The sequence below is a fragment of the Alligator mississippiensis genome, chromosome 9 (genome assembly GCF_030867095.1).
Source record: "Alligator mississippiensis isolate rAllMis1 chromosome 9, rAllMis1, whole genome shotgun sequence".
Classification (NCBI taxonomy): domain Eukaryota; kingdom Metazoa; phylum Chordata; order Crocodylia; family Alligatoridae; genus Alligator; species Alligator mississippiensis.
In genome coordinates this window covers 52,201,214-52,221,048 of record NC_081832.1, presented here as the reverse complement: position 1 = coordinate 52,221,048, position 19,835 = coordinate 52,201,214, and the positions used below count along the sequence as shown (strand labels likewise).

The 19,835-nt window shown below is 45.2% G+C and overlaps 1 protein-coding gene across 2 annotated transcripts in view; it reads left to right on the top strand.

Moving 5' to 3' along the window:
• Positions 1 to 336: 336 nt before the first annotated feature.
• The window catches only part of WWC1 (WW and C2 domain containing 1), a 159,185-nt gene continuing 139,686 nt past the window's right edge, over positions 337 to 19,835 (top strand). Inside the window, exon 1 of one of the 2 annotated variants that reach the window (XM_019487146.2) lies at positions 337 to 630. In XM_019487146.2, coding sequence (XP_019342691.2) covers positions 512 to 630 — 119 coding nt within the window. In that variant the 5' untranslated portion in view covers positions 337 to 511. The remainder of the gene's footprint in view (positions 631 to 19,835) is intronic. The other variant, XM_014606575.3, reaches the window with a different exon arrangement.

The window sequence follows — 19,835 nt, the reverse complement described above, 5'->3', positions numbered from 1 at the left end:
CGGGGGGCCGCCCCGAGCACCTGGTGCCGGGAGCAGCCCGACCCGGCCGGTGCCCCGGGCAGCGCCCCCAGCGGCCCGGCCCGCGGCGGGGGGAGGCGCCTGGCTCCGCTACTGCCGTGTTTACAGTAGCCGCCGCGCGGCGGGATTGCGGGGGCCGCGCTATTACCTGCATTACAGCGGCACCTGGCCGGGCGCGCGCGGCGCTGCGGTGAAGCCGGGCGGGGCCCGGCAGGAGCGAGCCCGGCGGGCAGGGAGGGAGGGAGGGAGGAACGGAGCGGAGCCGCTCCAGGCCGCGGAGCGGAAAATGGAGGAGTGACCGGAGCCGACAGCGCCGCCCCGGCCCCGGCACCTGCGGCCGCGGGCCCGCCCCTTGCAGCGCCCCCGGCCCGGCCCGGCCCTGCCCGGCACGGCGGGATGTGAGCGGAGCGGAGCGGCCGCGGCCCCTGCTCCTGCCCCAGCCCCAGCCCCAGCCCGGGGCGCTGCATGGGGCGGCGCGGGCCGCCTGCGGACGATGCCGCGCAAGGAGCTGCCGCTGCCGGCGGGCTGGGAGGAAGCCCGGGACTACGACGGCAAAGTCTACTACATCGACCACGCCACGCGCACCACCAGCTGGGTCGACCCGCGGGACAGGTGCGGCCGGGCCGGGCCGGGCCGGGCCGGGGGGGAAGGAGCCCGAGGGGGGAGCCCGCCCCTGCCCGCGGGCGCTCGGCTCTTCCCCGGGCCGCGGGAGCCGGGGGCTTGCGTCCCCCCAGCCGGTGCCGGTGCCGGTGCCGGTGCAGGCCTCGGCCGTGCCCCCCCCGCCCTGAACAGCAGCTTCTCGGACCCAGGTCGCACTGCGCCGCCCGGGCGCTGCGGCTCACCGGGGCAGGTGGGACTTGGGAAAGTTTCTGGGAGAAGGACGGATATGCCGCCCCGCGGGGCCGAGGCGGGTCCCGTTGGGCTCGTGCTGGTGCCGGTGCCGGGCTGTCAGTCCGCAGCGCCTTGTTTTCAGTGTCGGCGGCGGCGGCTCGGGGCCACTGGTCTGTTGGTGACACCGAGGCACTTGGCTGGATTCAGGCCCTTGGACGGTCTCGCCCGCGGCTCGCTGGGCTCTGTCCTGCCGCTACCAGCACTCCCCTGGTCATGTGCACCTCCCTCACCTCTTGCATTGTCCTTTTACACTCATTTAAAATTCAGAAAGTCACCTTATTCTCCCTCTCTCTTCCTTTTTTTTACTTCTCGTTGTCTCCTCCCTGCCCCTGCCAGGATGCCACTCAGATCATTTCTGTCTAGGTTTGGTGAGGCAAGCTGTTAGCCAAAGTCCTCCATTTTTATGCTGAATTCCTTTTTCTCCATTCAGCATAACCACTCCCAGCCCACTGGGTCCTGCCTCAAGCCTAGGCTGAAAGCTTTGTGTGATGGACAATGCCTAGCACAACCCGGCCTTGATTCTTGCCTGCCATTCCTAGTTGCGGTCCCAAACAATGAAAGGAAAGGTCTTTCTCCGTGTAGGTGTGCCTTCTGCCTGCTGTTATTTCAGGGCTCTGGCAGATCTCAAATGCATGCTCTTAATATGCAAACTTCTCTATCACGGTATAATCCCCAGACCCAGTCAGGTTCAGAATGGGCTGGGCCAGTGTATAATGGTAGCAGGCTCTTTGTGATCTTTGTGGACAGTGGTTCTCAGTCTTTTTGGACTTAGACTTGAGACATCTTCTTCCAGTCCTGCTTCTCTTTGATGATGCTGATGACTTCTCAGAGACGGCCAGCTCCTACCTTTCACTTGGTTTTTTACTACAGAAAAATAATTTAATAATTCTTCTGCTGCAAAGAGCTCAGAAAGACCATAACAGATCAGAATATTATTTTACGTTACTATGGATTCCTGTGTGAAATCTCTGGGTTTATTGTTTGGATTGTATGTAGAAATGTATGCATCTAACAGTGCTAATACTGCACAGCACCCTGTGGTGCCCTTAAAAGGATCCCACAGTGCTGTGACACCCTGCTTGAGAATCACTGGCAGTAGGGACTAATAATCTAAGTTCAGTGGGGTTTTTGGCTCATCTGCAAAACAATGTCATGACCTAGATTAATACATTATTTACTAAATCATTAATCTCCCACAGTGTACTTCTGCAAATTCCCATGTCCACTTTTACTACCTGTCTGCTTCTTTCATGCCCCTCAGTTCTAAAGTGTGCACTTGTCTTTTATTGATCATTTTTAACATGAACTCAATATTTTTAAATGCCCTTGAGACTAAAAGTGCACATTCCATGTATATGATTTAGGTACAGTTTCAAAAAGATACTTCAGTTTGAAAAGGCAGTGCATCATTTTTCGGCATAGCAATTACAACTAAAAATGCAGCATCATTTTTCTTGCTAAGGTTGTGGAAAAGTCCTTGAAACTTAATTATAGTGTTTCCCACGAAGCAAGAGGTCTGACCAAGTGTCTTGGTAGATTTTAGTCACCTACATGGCTACTACACCTGAAGAAGAGAACTCTGCCTCAAGTACCATGATGCTAAAACTTCAAAATTCAGTGTAATTTTCTAAAATATCATGCAGTCTGCTGAGGTTTCTGATTTGTTACAACACAAAAGAACTAATTCTTAAGGAGTTCATAATCCAAGCCAGTCTAACTGCACAAAGTGTTATACAGTCATTTAAAAACAGTTGTGTGGTGCAGAGATCTTTAGGAATCTTCCTTGTTGTGCAGTGATTACAGGTCTGGGCTCAGTAATCTTTAAATGGATTATTTTTCCCCAGCAACTTGATTCTTTGAATTTTTTAAAATTTAAGTCAGGATACCAATGCCCACACATTCTTTTAATTCTAGTTAGGTTATTCAGCTGATCATCCAAATGTTCATTAGCCGTGGGAATGAATGTTTTATGCAGTTCCTAGCTTTACAGGATTTCAAGAAGCATTCTGCATTCCAGGAGTAATCTTTTGTGTGCATACTGTACACAAATGTAATCTGCTGATCTGTTGGAGGTAGGGAATTCATTTTAAGGTTTCCCTTTCAGTAATTTGCTTGAGAAGCAGCCAATAATAGAATTCCTGCCAGCTTTTCTTAATAGTTAGAGGAAAACTATGCCAGCTTAATTTAATTCCTAAAATTTCCCAAACACTCTTAGTTCTTCTAATGAAACTAAAGAGACAATAACTCATTAACATTAGCAAGGACAAATACTGGATTCTACAAGTCCTGATCTCTTACTAAGTGTGGGATGGTACGAATGGTTACAATTACAAGCAGATACCTTATTTTAAGTATGTGTTTTGTGCTACTACAATAACATTAACTGTTTGTTTTATTAATTGTAACTAGTTTTTTATTGTTTTGTGGAAAACAGTTAACAGAAATCTAGGTTTCTCAATAGCATGCATGGTACGGATAAACCTTGAATCTGAATATGCTCATTCATTCCTGAGCAGGAAATCTGTTTTCACATTCTGTGAAACTTTTCAAGATTTAAAGACTGTTTCTGTTTTTGGGAGGAGGAGTGGCAGAAAAGAGATGCAGTAAAGACATCTGCTTAGTTATAAGAGCTCTTACCTGGGCAGTGGAAAATAAGGTTCAAGCCCCTTGTTCTACTGTTCTCCCACAAAAAGTTCCATCTTGAGCAAATCAGCAAATGAAAATCTATTATTTTATTGAGAAATTCATGATCAGCCTGAGTCAGGAATAGCTACCACTACTGAAACCACTATACAACTACCCAGTACTGAAACCATTAGGTTATCACAGTGTAAACCTGGGGTGAGTAGAATCTGGTGCTTATTTTACTTTATTTTACTAGAATATAACATTATTAGCAGTATTAGAAGATAACAATGAGTTAATTTTATGCAATAGACAGCCCTCTGCATATAATCAGTTTAACTTATTTGTGCAGTCTTTCATATAGCAAAAAAGATTAAAAAGTGTGGCTGTAAAACCAAAAACTGCAGGGGTTATGGAGGCAGATATATGACTTCGCTCTTTTTGAATTGAGTGGCTTCAAACTGGCTAGATTTCAAGTTGCCAGTGCCCATATAATATCTGTTCCATTTATTCAGCAAGCAACGAGTGGTAACTAGAGATAGGAAACAATTTTTAAAGCTTTCTCAGATCTCTCTTTCTAGTTTAATTTAGTGTAAATAAATATGAATAGGGATGTTGTACAGCTTCAGGGCTTAAGTTAAGTCTCTCATGCTTTTGTTACAATAGTTGGTGCTGGGTTTGCAGTTAGATGTGCAATGTGGTAATTAGGCTTGTTGAATGAATTATTGCAGAAGTGTGCCTGTATGTAGTTGAAAGCTAACGTTTTCCTTGATGTTCCATTACAAGGAGAAGTGGTGAACAAAAAGTGTTCAGTAATCCTCTAGGAATCAAGTGAACTACTGGAGTCACCTGCATTAACTGAAATGATCCCATTTCATTGAAGAACAGGGAGTTTTGTGCAAAAGTTTAAGTATCTTATTACCTCTGTCATAAAAAGCATCCTAATTTATTTACAAGACAAGAAAGTAGACTCAGATGCTGGGTAGGATCAGGCAAAGTGTCTTCTGTGTCATGAGATCTTTCCTTATAAACCAACCTGAATTTCAAAGTCCTTAAGGCGTTCATAGTTGTTATGAAATGAAGAAGGTGGCTTATCTAAAGCATGTGACTTAAAACTTAACTGCTCTTTGCCTCATTGCCATTTGCTCTTTGCCTTTTTACAAGGAACAATGGCCACAAGCTAGCAGAGAGCAGATTTAGATTGGACATTAGGAAGAACTTCTTCACAGTTCGAGTGGCCAAGGTCTGGAACGGGCTCCCAAGGGAGGTAGTGCTCTCCCCTACCCTGGGGGTTTTCAAGAGGAGGTTAGATGAGTGTCTAGCTGGGGTCATCTAGACCCAGCACTCTTTCCTGCTTATGCAGGGGGTCGGACTCGATGATCTATTGAGGTCCCTTCCGACCCTAACATCTATGAATCATGTTTTCTGTCTCTGGTAGGTGAGAAGGATAGCTGTGTAACAGGAATTGCTGTGTGGATAAGCAGTTAATTCTTTAGTCTTCTGAGATGCTTGGATGTGGGAGTATTTTGGAAATGTAAAGTATGATGATTTGCTGCTCTAACAGGGTTGGTCAGTACTTTCTACAGACTGATCTATAGCTCCAGTTAAAACAGAAACAGGTATGAGGTTTGTCTTGGCTTTTTTGCTGGGTCTCAGCACCATGAAAGAGGGGAAAAAGAAATATAGGGAATACAGAAATTTAAAGGGAGAAAAAAATCTTAAAGGAAGGCAAATAACTGTGATGAATTGCTTGCATGTTCAAATGTGTGATTTAGAGTAATGTACATAGTGCTATAATTCATCACTGCTATAATGCAACAACACTGCTATATTCAATACAGAATCATAACATAGATGCAGTTAAGGGTAACCTATGTTATTCTCCCAGATCAGCAAAACTCCAAGTACTAAAAAAACAGAAAACAGAGTGAAGGTGCCCAACCACCTTAACTGAGCTCCCTGGGAATGGGAGTTATCTGTACATTTTCCTTCTGTATTTTATGTGCTAGGTGTAGTGGTATGAAAAGGTGGAAGACTGATTGGAGCAGCTTGCCAGGACTATGATTGTGAGATCTAATTGGGCCAGACATATCTGGGGAACATAGATGTCTGATTTTATGTGGGGAGAGAGAGAGTTAGCTGTATTAGTCCGAAGTCAAGTACAAGGCAAGGCAAGGTGGCACCTTAAAGACTAACTCACTCAAAAAGGCATAAGCTTTCATAGAGAACAGCTTCCTTCATCAAGTGCTTTCTGCATGTTTGAATATATGATTGATAATAGAATAAAGACATAGTGCTATAATTCTCCATTCCTGTAACACAACTCAGTGGTTATATTCATTACTGTCTGTCAAAGTAGGCCATCACCTACAAAAGCTTATTCCTTTTTAAACAAGTTAGTCTCTAAGGTGTCACTCAGCCCTACTTTCTGCCTGATTTTGTAGGTGAGGCTAAGGAAAGAGGCAGAGAGGTCCAGCATCCATTTCAGCATTTCCTGTCATAAATTCAGACAGGAGCAGGGAGTGGAGGTTGTCTTGCCATGGGCTTGATAGCACTTAGATGAGAGATGAGATTTGTTTGTGTGTTTAATAATGGGTAAACTACATATATGCACCAATACTGTGTAGGTCAGGGGTAGGCAACGTTTTTTGGCCAGAGTGCCGAAAAACACCACAGTGCCTACCTTGGAAGGTGCCAGAGTGCCGACATGCTAGAAAAACAAAATGAGGGCAGGGAGTATGTGGCAGGATGCCCTGCTTGTGACCCACGCTACCCAAAGCCTCTGCCCCCCAGCCCAGGCTCTGTGGCTGTCAGCAGCTACCCTGGCTGTTCCCAGCAGGACTTGCAGCGTCCCAGCTGCCTGCTGGAAGCAACCCGGGCTCCCGGCTGGCAGCAGATACTCAGAGGCGGGGCCAGCTGCAGCTGGGAGGCTCCAAACAGCTGCGCTGGGCTCTGGAGCCCTGCCGTCACCTCGGTGCCAGGAGCCGGGGAGAGACTGGGGCTGCGGTGCCTCAGGCCCTTCCCCCACTGCCTGCTCAGAGACACGCCTGCATGAGCCAGTACAGAGCTGATGCCGGGGCTTTGGAGCTCGGCACAACTGGTTGGAGCCTCCTGGCTACAGCTGGCCCCGGCTCTGGGTAGCTGCTGCTAGCCAGGAGCCCGGGCTGCACCCAGCAGGCGGGTGGGATGCTGCAAGCCCTGCTGGGAGCAGCCCAGGCTCTGTCACTGGCAGCAGCTACCCAGAGCCGAGGCTGGCCTTGAGTGCCAAGCTTGGGCACGTGTGCCAGGGGTTGACGAGTCCTGGTGTAGGTAAAGGATAAAGGAGTTATAAAATTTAGTCACATTTGCTGAGTGTTTGACTGGATCTTTGGGGAAATCCAATACATTTTATTAGACCAACCCAAATACTTGGAAAAATTCTTGTTAGCAAGCTTTCAGGCAGAAACACCCTCTGTCAGGCTGAGAAAGTGTCTGCAGATGGGCTGTGCTTTTCCTGGATGGAGTGGTAAAGCAGCCAGAGGCCAGTACTATGTAAGAAAGCCAGTCAGTTAAAATGTAAATTGAGGTGGTCAGTAGGTGAGAGATAGGTGGGGGTCTGGGGGTAGGGAATGAAAGTGGCTGTAGTCAAAGGGTGAGACAGGAGGGTGGGAGGGATGGGAATGAAAATACCTGTGAGTCAGATGTTAGGCAAGTTATAATGTGTCATATATCTGATGGACAGATGCTCAATACAGTTCAGAGGTGAAGTGAGAGTATGCATGTACCTTGAGACTTCACTTGTGGGTAGTCAGATGCCTGGATTTTTTGGAAAGGACATGAAATTGCACTGGACAACCTAATGTCTGTGCTGATGAGATTTTCATTGACTTCTGGGCTCCCTCAATGAGAGTATTAGGTGCAAGACATCAGAGGTGATGGTACCACCCAGTGCTTCTTGGCCTCATCTACAGTATTACATTGTGGTTCCGGGTATTGCAGTTCCCAGCTCATAGTGATCTAAATGGTCTGCTCATGCCCGTGTGTAGTATAACTCTTTGATTACTGTGTTCAGTATTGATTCTCTGAAGAAGTTGTGAGTACCCTGCACTGGTTGGTGTAAGTGTCAAGCAGTTGAGATCCTCTGTTTAAAGGAATATTTCCACAACCGAAATGAATCCCCTTTCAACGCGACTTCATCCTGTGACAACATTGATGAAAATATCAATGCCATAAAATCCCCAAAATACTCAGATTGGACACTTTACAATGGATGAAATTCAAACCTTGGCCACTATATTGACTGCTTCAGAGGAAGAATGAACAATGAAATACTCAACAACAAACACCACTATAACAACATCTCCCTCTCAGAAAGAAGGGTCACAGAATCTCTAAGATCCAACGACCAAATAGTAATAAAACCAGGAGATCAAGGAGGAGCTATAGTTATCCTTAACCATGAAGAGTACATAAAAGAAGCCAACAGACAACTCTCTGACATCAGCTACTATGAAAAACTAGAGGAATATCCAACTCCCTTTTTCACCTCAAAACTCAAACCTACCATCACATCATTTTCATCTGATTCACAAGAAAACTTTCAGACCCTGATTCCTTCACTGCCCAATCTATGGACATATTTTACATGCTCCTTAAAATCCGCAAACAAGGGAACTTTGGCAGATCTATCATTTCCAACCTTGGAATCCTAACTGAAGAAATATCAAGTTTAATCAAATCCATCCTAAAACTTCTTGTCACTCAAAGACTCAGTTTTATCTAAGACACAACAGACTTTCTGCAAAAACTCAAAAACATAGACCACCTTCCCAGCAATACCCTTCTAGCCACCATTGATGTCAACAGTTTATATACCAACATCCCACACTAGGCTGGCATCCAAGCCTGCCTAACATATCTACAAGAACAAGATTACAGCTCAAGAGTACAGACCTCAAGATATTACTGAACTTACACACTTCATCCTCACACACAACAACTTCAGTTTCAACAATCAACACTTCCTCCAAACTATGGGCACAGCTATGGGCACCAGAGTAGCCCCACAATATGCCAACCTTTTTATGGCCGACCTGGAAGAAAAATTTCTCAAGAACTGTACCATCAAACCCATGCTATACCTGAGATATATACACGAAATCTTCATCATTTGGACCAAAAACCTGCAGTCTCTGAGTGATTTAGATTACAAATTCAACAATCATCACCCCTCTATCAGACTCTCTCTTGAATACAACAACACCAGTATTTCCATTTTGTATCTTGCTGGCTCTTTCAAATGTGCAATCTCTCTCTCTGGAGGAGTGTCTTTCTAGATTTTGACCATGGTGTCCAATGTGAAGAATTGCTGCAGTACAAAAAGAAAATGCTCATGAATTGCACACCATTAGTTATGACATACCATCCTTTCCTGGAACCTATATGGAAAATCTGCAAACATCTGCAACCCATACTAGAAGAAGACCCAATTCTTAAAAAGATTTTCTAGAATCACCCATCCTAGCCTTTAAGAAGCAAAAAATCTCACTAACCTCATCACCAGAAGCAAATTTCCTATGAGACAAACCATGCCCTATGGATCCAGACTGTGCCAGGACAAGAAACGTACAACCTTGACAACACATCTCCACCAGTTCCACAATAGCAACACCCCACAATAGAATCATCACCATTCCTGGATCTTACACTTGCACCTCCAGAAATGTAATCTAGCTCATTCAGTGCACAAAATGCCCTGATGGAAAATATGTAAGAGAAACCAAACAATGACTGCGCCAGAATGAACGTTCACCGAAAATCCATCAAAGACAAAAATATCCAGTTACCTGTGGGTGCCTACTTCTCACAAGACAATCACTCTCTCTCTGATCTCAGTTTTAATCCTCAAAGGGAACTTACAAAACACCTTTCATAGATAAGCCTACAAACTTCACTTCATAAAACTACTGGATATAAAAAATCATAGACTTAATATAGACATTGGATTTATGACACATTATAACCTGCCTTGCATCTGCTTCGTAAGGTACCTGCCTGATAGCTTACCATTTGTACTCCTTCACATATTTCCCCCTTTTCCCTCCTCCAGTCCTACCTCTACCCATTGTCTTCCAAACTTCCACTCATTTACATTTTCACAGACTTCTTGTCACACTTTTAGCAGAATAGCAGCAGCAGTCTCTCTCCCAATACCAGAAGAAGGGTGTTTGTGCCCGAAAGCTTGCAGAGAACTTTATCCCAACTATTTAGTTGCTTTAATAAAAGATATCACATCTACCCAAAGAACGTTGCCTGCCTTAGATCCTTTCAGGCTAATCATCTTGATTCCCCAGGTTTGCTTATGGGAGTCAGTCATTTTGAACAAATGCTTTTTCTTTCAAAGGTCCTGTATCTGATGAAGGCCTGGCTCAAATTATTCCAAATTTAAATCCCTAGCTCTACTCTGCATTCCAGAACAACACATGTAAAGTCTTTCTGATGGTAGTCTTGGAGTGATGTTGTAGCTGTGATGGTCCAGGAATTGTGTGAAAGGCAAGAATTTTTGGGGGTGATTTCTTTTATTGGATCAGCTGCACAGCTGGAATAAAGTTAGACAAGTTCTCAAATGTAGGGTATTCTTCAGGTCTGAGGAGGAAAGCAAGTACATTGATTAAGAATAGTGGGTACAGCTGTGAACTTGGAGGGGAGAGAAATTCCCACCGGAAACAGACAAACAATTAGTGGAAGCTAGATTATGGGGGATCAAGGCCTGTAAAAAGGAAGGAGGGTCATTATCACCCTTATCACCTGTAGTGTGATTAGAAGTAGGGTTGGGTATTTGACAGGTCAGTGTTCAGTCAATTGATGAGTCAAATATCAGTCAAATTGTAAAAACAAATTGCCAATGGGTCCAAATAATACACAGAAAAAGCTGAATTTCCATTAAGAAATGTCAAAAACAATAAAAATCATATTTTTGTCTTTAAAAAACTACTTTTTTGTAGCTTTTTTTAGCAACTTTACAAAAAAAATTTCCAGTCTTTGATCAGTCAAAAATATGTAGCCAGTTGACAATAGTTGATTGGTGAATTGACCAGCATGCCAATGATAATAAGAAGAATTTCAGGAATTAGGTGAATTATTGTTTGTTTGTTTGGGGTTTGTTTGGTTTTCTTTTACACACTATATCAGTATTCAGGACTTGGTTCTTATTGTCCAACCAGCATAGAAATTTTTTTTCCAAAGCTCATCTTCAAAGGTGTTCGGTAGATCAGTCATATCTGAAGACCTGCGCCTTGCACTTGAAAGCTTGCATTTAATTTATCACAAATATGCAGATAGTTCAATAAAAGAGGGCTGAGGTAGCATGAGTGCCTGAGACACACAGTTGATAGCCCAGAGGCTGCAAGTTCAAGGCCATAGCAGAAGTGCTGAGGGTACAGCCATGTCAGATAGCAATGGATATGCAAATTTTGTTAAATACCTTATTTCAAGGACAAAAAAAAGGAAAGGAAGTCGAATAAAAAGCCACCTGAGAGAGAATCTTGACTTCTGTGACAATTCGGTGAGACTGCTGTGCATTACAAGAATAGCGTCTTATCTTTTGCTCTAAGTTTACTTGGAAATTACAGTATGGCGTGGCAGTATTTCAAAAGCAAATTGAGATTCTGAAACACTAAGCTGTTTTCAAGGACCTAAGGACCTTGACTCATTTACTGTTTAGTTTGGTTGAATGCAGATCTTGCAATGTTGTATATCCAGGGAAAGGGACGGGGGGACTGTTTTAAATATGTCCATTGTCACTTCCATTTGAAGGAAACTTTCCCCAAGGATTCAACTTTTCTCCTCTAAAGTGATCCAGGTTATAGTATTTGGAAGCAAATGTTATAGTCTTTTTTGATGAAATGTATTCATGGGAATATCTTATAGAGATGCATACAGGCTGAAATAATAGCTCTGAGAAATGTGACTTGCTCCTTTTCTTTTGGAAGGCATGCTCATTCCTAGCTCCCCTGATGATTGTGGGAGAGCCTATTATATGCATCAAGGTTGTGTGTTCTCAACTTTTCTTTCTGCTCTCAGCACTGTGCTTAGTGGGTGCTTCCTGCAGCTTTTCAGTTCCTCACATGGGTGAGGGAATTGCACAATGGATTTTGTTTGAACTTGCACAATGAAGCACTAAAATGGATACCCGATCTCTCAAAATGTATATGCTCGCCTCTTTTCTTTGATCTTACCTACATGAGGGTCAGGCAAAGAGTTGTGCCTCCTTCCTTCAGAGGAATTGCCTCACACTCAAGGTAGGGAGAGGCCTAGGCATTCCCTAGAAGGACAGGGTTCCCAAATCCTAGTTCCATTACAGGACATTAGAGGATCTTATCCCCCCTGAATGCTGTGGCTTTCTAGCCCCAGATCTTGGCTCTTACATTGGGGTGAGGAAGAGCCCCTTGATTGTAGCTCGCAGCAGACTAACATAGATCAAATCTACATGTTACACCAGAGGTGTCCAACCTTTTTGGATGTGGGGCCAGATCACGGATTTTTTATCACCCAGTGGGCTGGCGGCCCAAACCGAACAGCCTCACTCTGGCGGTGGGGGGGAGAGAAATCACTTCAGTGTCTTCTAACTTGTCACATTCTCAGCTGCAATTTCTAGGCAGGGAAGAGTATCCCAAGAGTTCCCCCACCCCAGCCTTGTATAACTGAGATCCTCTACCCGCAACCCTCCCAGTAAAAATGGCAGGGGGTGGGGGCAGAAAATCCATAAGAGGTAGTCAGGTGGAAAGCAGCAAGAAAACTACCTATGGAGGTTGCTGGGAGTCTCCGGGTGCAGGGGTACCAGCTGCAGCCCCAGCTCTGGTGCTGAGAGGGTGGCACGGGCCACACTGCTGGAGCAGATATGGGGGGCAGTGCCCACCTTGCAATCCACATGCTGCCCAGGGTCTGGGGGGCTTCTGGGAGGTCTTATGGAGGGTTTCCCCCCCTCGCTCAGTATGAGCTCTGTGTGCTGTGGGGTGGGGTGGGGGGGGTTGTTTTACCTACTTCTCAGTGTGCATGGGCCCCTGGGTGGGACTTTTGGGGGTCTCTGGGATGACCCCCCTATCCCAGAGTGTCGGCTCTCCCTGCAGTGCTGGGGCTGGGGCGGGGGGGCTGCAGGTGAATTCCTGCTGCCCTTCGGGTTTTACCTGCTCCCCTGAGCCTGCCTGGGACCCTGCCACAGCTATGTGGGGTCTCGTGGGGGTTTCCCTTCCCCCCAGTGCAAGGCTTCCCTTGCAGGCTCCGCAGAGCAGAGTTGGCATCGCTGTCTGTAATGCAGTTGTGGGGTGGGGAGGTTGGTTCCCTGGTTCCTGCATTTGAATCCTCTTTTCCCATCCTGGTGGTATGTTTTGAATAAATAAAAAAATAAAACCTATACTGACAAAGATGCTTATTTTTATTTTCACAGACTCAATATTTCATGGACTTAACATAGACATTGGATTTATGACACATTACAACCTGCCTGACATCTGATTCATCACCAGGCACCTGCCTGACCCCACCTCTTAAGTTCTTCTTTTTCCCCAACCTTTCCTCCCCTCCTCCCTATTTGTTCTGCCTTTTGTCTTCCTGATTTCCTCCTTTTCCTTTTTGTTTGAGAGCCTCTCTCACCTCATACTATTATCACTATCCTGTTTCCCTTAGACCTTTTTCCCCCTGCTTTCTTCCCCCTCTCTTCCCTCTTTTACTTTTGTTTTCTCTAATTTCGACCTATTTTCTTCTCCATGATTTCCTGTCACTCTTTCTGTGTCCCTCTTTGCTCTTTTCCTGTCTCCTACTTATTCATTTTTCACTGATGGCTTCTTTCCACTCTTGCAATCTATCACTGCTGTCTGTCTTCGGGGCAGCGGCGGCAGGACCTGGCTCACTGATGAGCCCGGCCCCGCGGGGGTAGGCAGCTCCCCTCCCCTCGCTGCCAGCTGGGGCCCGCAGGCCGGCCCTGCCTGCCTCACCTTGCTGCTGCCACGCCGCCGTGACGGCTCCGCGCTACATGGCAGCCACTCCGCAGTGGTGGCGGCAGCTCCATGGTGGTGCTGCCGCCATGGGCCAGATAAAATGGCTTGGTGGGCCGCATGGCGGCCCGCGGGCTGTACGTCGGGCAAGCCTGTGTTATACTTAAGGTGCCAGTTAATCATGCTTTAAATGGTCTCCTGGTCAATTAAAGTGGTCCGCTGGTGGGCCTGGTTCAATGCAGCCTTGCAGCTGTGGGATTACAGGGTCATAACAACTGGTCTACCAGCCATGTGGGGGGGGGGCGGAACCCCAGCCATGGGGGAGTATCTCAGCTGAGGGGGCTTCCAGCCATGGGAGCTTGGGATTGAGGTGTGGCATAGCATGGTGACCATGTGGCATAACAGGTGGCATGATTGAATGGATAGTGTATTGCATCTCATTGCACCTTTACCTGCATGTGTAGAGGGACCCATAGGAATTTAGGACTGGAAGGCCCACCTAGGTGCTGTTGTAAGCAATGTGGCATGTAAGCCTGTACACAAACTAGTCAAGTAAGTTCTATTTAAAAAATATTTGTTTTGCCCACCCTCTTCCTGTTGGAAGACTAAAACCAGATCCTTATTGCTCAGGTGCCAGAGACCTACTTGGAATTTCCAGCTTAACCTTTTCAAGGCCAGTTTATACCCGTTTGTTTTTGTGTCAACATTGTCCTTTATCCTCTCACCATTATTTAACCTGAACATATTAATTGGCAGCAGCTTTATCTCGTATCATCCTTTAGTTATACTGAGTTAAACAAGCCAATCTCTTCTAGCCTGTTCTTGTATGATAGTCTCTCAGTTGCCCTGTTCATCCTAGTTAACCTTCTCGGCACCTATTCCAATTCTGTTCCATTCTTGCATGAATGGAGGTGACTGGAATGGTACACAAGGTTTCATCAGGGCCTTGTACGGAGGCACAAATGGTCTGGATTGGAAATACCTCTCCTAATCCTTCCTAGGATAGGGTGGGCAATTATTTCAGCTGGAGAGCCGCTTAACAAATTTTGGTGAGCTGTTGAGGGCCTCAAGGGTGGACTCACTGCTTGACAGTCCCTCCCCATGCCCATTGAAGTACTCCTTTTGGGAAGTGGGTTTGCCATCTCAGAACTGGGAAAAACCCAAATTATATACTAAAAATCAAACATCCACAATAACATATTTTAATTTTATTTTTTCCTGATTTGTGTGGGTTTGTGTAGTGTATATAGGAGTGATTACATAATAGCTCAAAATGAACTCTTACTCTTATATATTGTTGGGGGGAGGGATGTGGGGGGTATGGGTGGATGGATATGGGGTTTGTAGGGGTCTTTAGGTATGTGTGTGGATGGGTGTATATATGGATGTGGGTATGGGGGGGTTGTGGCTGTGTGTGGGTAGGTATGGGGTTTGTGGAGGGAGAGAGTGGCTGGGGATGTATGGGTATGTGTGTGTGTGGTGGGGTGTATGCATGTAGCAGTGAGTGGGGCTCCTCCCAGAGGTGCATGGGAGTGCGTGTGGGGTTTGTGGAAGAATGTGAGAGAGGGTGTGGAGGTACAATGTTTGTGGGGTGTGTGATTGATTGATTGTTTGTGGGGAAGGGTGTGGTTGTGGGATTTGTCGGAGAGGGCTTGAGGGTATTGTGGGTTGTGTATGGGAGCCCCCCACATGCACCTGTTCCCCTGAGCCAGTCAGCACCCATCCTTGCCCTGCAGCAGCCCAGAGCTCAGGTGCTTTGCAGTGCTTCTCCACCACTGGCAACAGTGCACAGCCCCAGCCTGCGCCACCCCTACTTTGTACCATCCAGCTGTGGCATGTCGTGCCACCCCCTGGGCATGCAGCAGGGCTGGGGTGGCTTCTGGCTGCAGCTGTTGCTGGCCCTAGCCCCGCATTATCAGTGGGCACTTGCGTGCGGAGCCCTGAGCTGGCGTGGCATGCGTCTGCTCTGGACTTGCCCATCCAGACTCAGCAGTGGCAGCTGCCAGGCAGAAACTATTGCTTGGTGTGGCGGAAAAGCAGCTCCTCCCCCTAGCCGCTGCTGGGCAGTTCTTGGTGCAGCTGCCCAGAGCCTGCACTACGGCAGGCTACCCTGCAGCTCCGCTACTGTCACCACTGCCTCTGGGCTGCCCAGCGTGGCAGTGGTGACAGTGCAGAGCAGCTGCAGGGCAGCCAAGGCAATGGTGATGCAGGGCAGCCCGGCATGGTGTGGGCTCCAGGCAGCTGCACCAAGAACTGCCTAGCAGCGGTGATGGGAAGGGAATGCTTTTCCCCCATGCTGAGCAAGAGTTTCTTCTGGGCAGCTAACACTACTGCTGCTGCTGCTAAGCCTGGACAGGAGAGTCTGGAACAGGCCCCACCTCTGGATCGGCCCCGGGATACAGGAGAGATGAATGGGAGGCTGCCTTTAAAACCCCAGCTTACTCTGCCACTATCCCACCCTCATCCCCATGTTACCTTTTCCAGTGTCCCGGACCTAGTTCTCAACCTTTCTCAGCAAGTATTTGCATATTTCTTTTTTAAAACAGTTTTTGATTTTTTTTCTGGATTATTTTTTTTTTCTGTTCTTGGATTACATTTACCAGAGTAAAACACCTTCTTAACAAGTTTTATGTGTGTTGCTTTTGTTAAGGCATCTGCCAATTTCTAAGAGTTGCATTTGCACTTACACTGGCTGAGTGTAACTCCAATTCAGTTGTTACTGTTCAGGAAACCTGCAGGTTGGAACAAGTTATAGGTTGGGATTGATTTGGAGGGTGACAACAGGAAGCTTCCGGGAACCTCCCTGTGCTTAGGGAATTTTGCAACAGCCCCAAGCACTTAATGAACCTCGCAGCTGTAAGCAGTGGCACTGAATGCTGTGCACTTAAAGATCTGAGTTGTTGCAGTCCAAATGGAGTCCCTCTCTTACTGCACAGATCTCTGTGCATGAAACGCCCACCACTAGCCTCCCAGTTCATATGATAATGGGGCAGACTAGAGAAACATCTTGTTAGTCGGCATATCCAAAGAATAGTTTTTTGGCTTGAGAGCATTAGGTTTGTCCTAGCCTGAGAGTCGGGATACTTCTTTTTTTCAATATATTCTCAGTTTTGCTTTTGTAAAGATTACTAGGTTCCTTGCACTGGGAAGGGTAAATGTAGGGTTTGATCATTGTAATTGAAGTATGATTACAGCCATAGTTTGGTCCCTCTGTGCACACAAGAAAAACTTGAAGGGAAGGAAAAAGGGGAGGGGACTAGAATGAGTTATATCTTGGGGAAAGCCTTGTTGAAATTATCCTAAATTTGAAACATTATTCCTGTACCAATAATCCACACCAAATTTCAAGTCAGTATGAACAAGCACGTGCATGTTGGATCCCACAAACAAATCAACCTCTCAGTCCTAATTAAGAACTATAGCAAAGCCAGAATTATGCTGAAGTACAGGGAGTCCTCGGACATACGACACAATTGGTTCCTGAAAACTGCGATTTAAGTTGAAATGTTGTAACTCAGAACCGATTTTTCCATAGGAAACAATGTTATAAATGGGGGATTGGTTCCTGATCCAAGGCCTGATACCCTGTTTTCACCAAAAATAACCCATAATTTTGTACTCAGTCAATTAGATGAGTAATATAGTTACATTAATGTATTTATATTGTAATTAACAATCACATTGATTTGGAAGGATTCCTTTTGAGGTGACTTTGCTGGACTTTTTGAAGGGCTCTTGGCTGGAGTCTTCTCAAGAGTCTTAGCTGCAGGTTTTTCTGGAATCTTGGCTGCTTTCTTAAAGAAAGTGTCCAAAGAAGCTTGGACAGATGTTTTCCAGGGAGATGGACGATGCAGTGAACATGTTCACTGGCATGGCACGGCATCCGATCAAGCATTGTAAAGTCGAAACTGATGTCATAAAGTTGAAACAGGGTGTCAATTTATAAATGTTGTAAGTGCGCAATGTTGTAAGTCGAGGACTGCCCATATAAAAGAATGAGGTTTCCCAGCTGGTAAAAGCTTCAGACTATCGCTGTCAGTCATTTACAGCTGTCTGTTAAGTTACTTCACCTAGACAAGTATGTTTCTACAATGTGAAGTAACTATTATTTCTGAAACTACACGTGGCAAATTCTGTCCTTAGTTCCAGTTCATGAACTGCTTTACTTCACAGACTATTTCAAAGAACTGCATTGCCTAATAGTGAATGCTCCTTTTAACTACCATGTTCTTTAAGATTGAGTTCTGCCTCCATCAACACAGGCCTAGTTAGTATTCATCATGGTATGCTAGAGCTCAAGTTCTCATGGTCACATCTAATGCAGAGGATATACCTTCACAGTAAACTGCCCCTTAGGTTTTTTTTGAAGATCCACGTCCCACCCCGTCTGACCTCATAGTTGTAAATTGGGAGTTATACCCTGCAAAACTGACTAAAAGAGATTCTTGCTGTACTCGGATGTATGTTTGGATTCCTGCCTGGGTACCATCCCATGATCTTCTGAGGGGCTGGTGTTTCTATTTATGTAGCTTACGGCTAGCAGGGTCTGGAAACTACCATGTCTCTCTGGAAAAATGTAATATTTTTTCCCTATTTAATTCAAACCACCAGGTTTCTTGGTTACTGAGAAGGTGTGTAGGTACATGGTAAAATCAGAGAATCAAGTAGGTTGTGTCCTGGTTGCAGCTTCTGTGCCTTCATTTTGGGGTGGTGTTAACAATTTTCCCAACATGCCTCTGAATAAAATTGACTGGATTTATCAATTTGCTTACATAGAGTGACTTTGAAAGTGGACAAGGTTCTAGTGAGATCTTTCTCTTCTGCAGTTTGGCAAAGTGACAAGAAATAACAAAGGCATTAGAGATATCTGCAGGTACAGAGATGACTGTGACTCAGTTTATGCTCATTCAGTTTGGAAAGTTACCTCTGAAATCCTAATGGCTAGAAGTCTTTATGAAATGGAAGCTTACTGGTAGAGGAAGTTGATGTGTGTCTGGGAAAACTAACAGAAAAAATGAATTTTCAGTCTGGCTCTGAACTTTCAGAGAAGTCATGGGAGAGAACAGAACTTTCAGAGGTATGTGACTAACGGTGGGAAAAGTTGCTATTTAGTGAAAATGATGAGGTTTAATTTGCTACAGGCTGATATTTGTCATACAAGAATTAAGATTAAGCCAACACAGGAGAGAGTTAGCCTGAAGATCTGTCCATGGAAGGGATAGGCTTAATATTTATTTATTTGCTCTAGCAAGTACATTTTTTTCACATTTACATAAAATGTTTTAGCATATCTTGGTTCCTTTGCGTAATTTTACGTCTGAAACTCTTTATGCCCAGGCTTTTCTATACATTTGCACACCTAATCTTTTCCAATAAATATTTCAAAAAATTGGCACAGTGATGCATAATTTCACAGCCATACATGTAGCTCTGTAATTCACTGTCCCTCTCTTGCCATTGGCAGTTTATACTACTTAAATCTGCTTCAGTGGAATGCAATTAAATTTAGCTAACTAAAACATGGATGTCCTCCAAACTCCTCAAAATAAAAGGACTGAAGCATAAAAGGGCAATGAGAAGAAGCACAAACAATAACAAATGGGGCAGTGCTGATTTGCAAATGAAAATCAATGGTGTAAAAAGAAAAAAATCTTAAAGATGGTGGGGCATCTTTCCTTTGCTTTTGTTCCTCTTCCAGACTGCTTTCATCATTCTGACTGGCAGAAATGCAGCTTATGCAGCTGCAGCCTTTCCCAATCAGATGCCTGCTGTTGCCCTTTTTTACTGGTAGCCAGCCAAAACACCAAGTTGTGCTTATGTGAATCTTTGCCTCACATGTGTAGTCCATAAAGATAGCTGTTTGATTCATTATAAAGAGCAGGCTGTTCAAGGTACTATTAAGACTCAGCAGGACTCATTTTACATGACTCCATGAGTCCAACCCTAATTGTGAGCGATGGAGAGAATTGAAATCCCTCCCTTAATACAGTTTAGAGTGGGGTGAGGTTGGAGAAGTATTTTTAAATCCAGAGTTTGTATGACTTCTTTCCAGTTCAGAGTGAAGTTGTTGGGGGTGTTGGACACTTCTGTACATGTACACATCATTGACAGGGGAGTAGGGGATGGGAAGCTGAATTAGAAATTCAAGATTTTATTTAAAGAAGCAATATCGAGCATCTTACAAGGTGAATCAAGCATAGCAGGTCAGGAGGTGCTTTTTAGTTGGAAGCAAGTGAATCGGAGCTTAAATGGGGAGCTGATAACACTCTAACCTCTTCAGTTATGAAAATCAAACTTTGTTTTTCTTATCTAAAACTAACAAAACAAGCC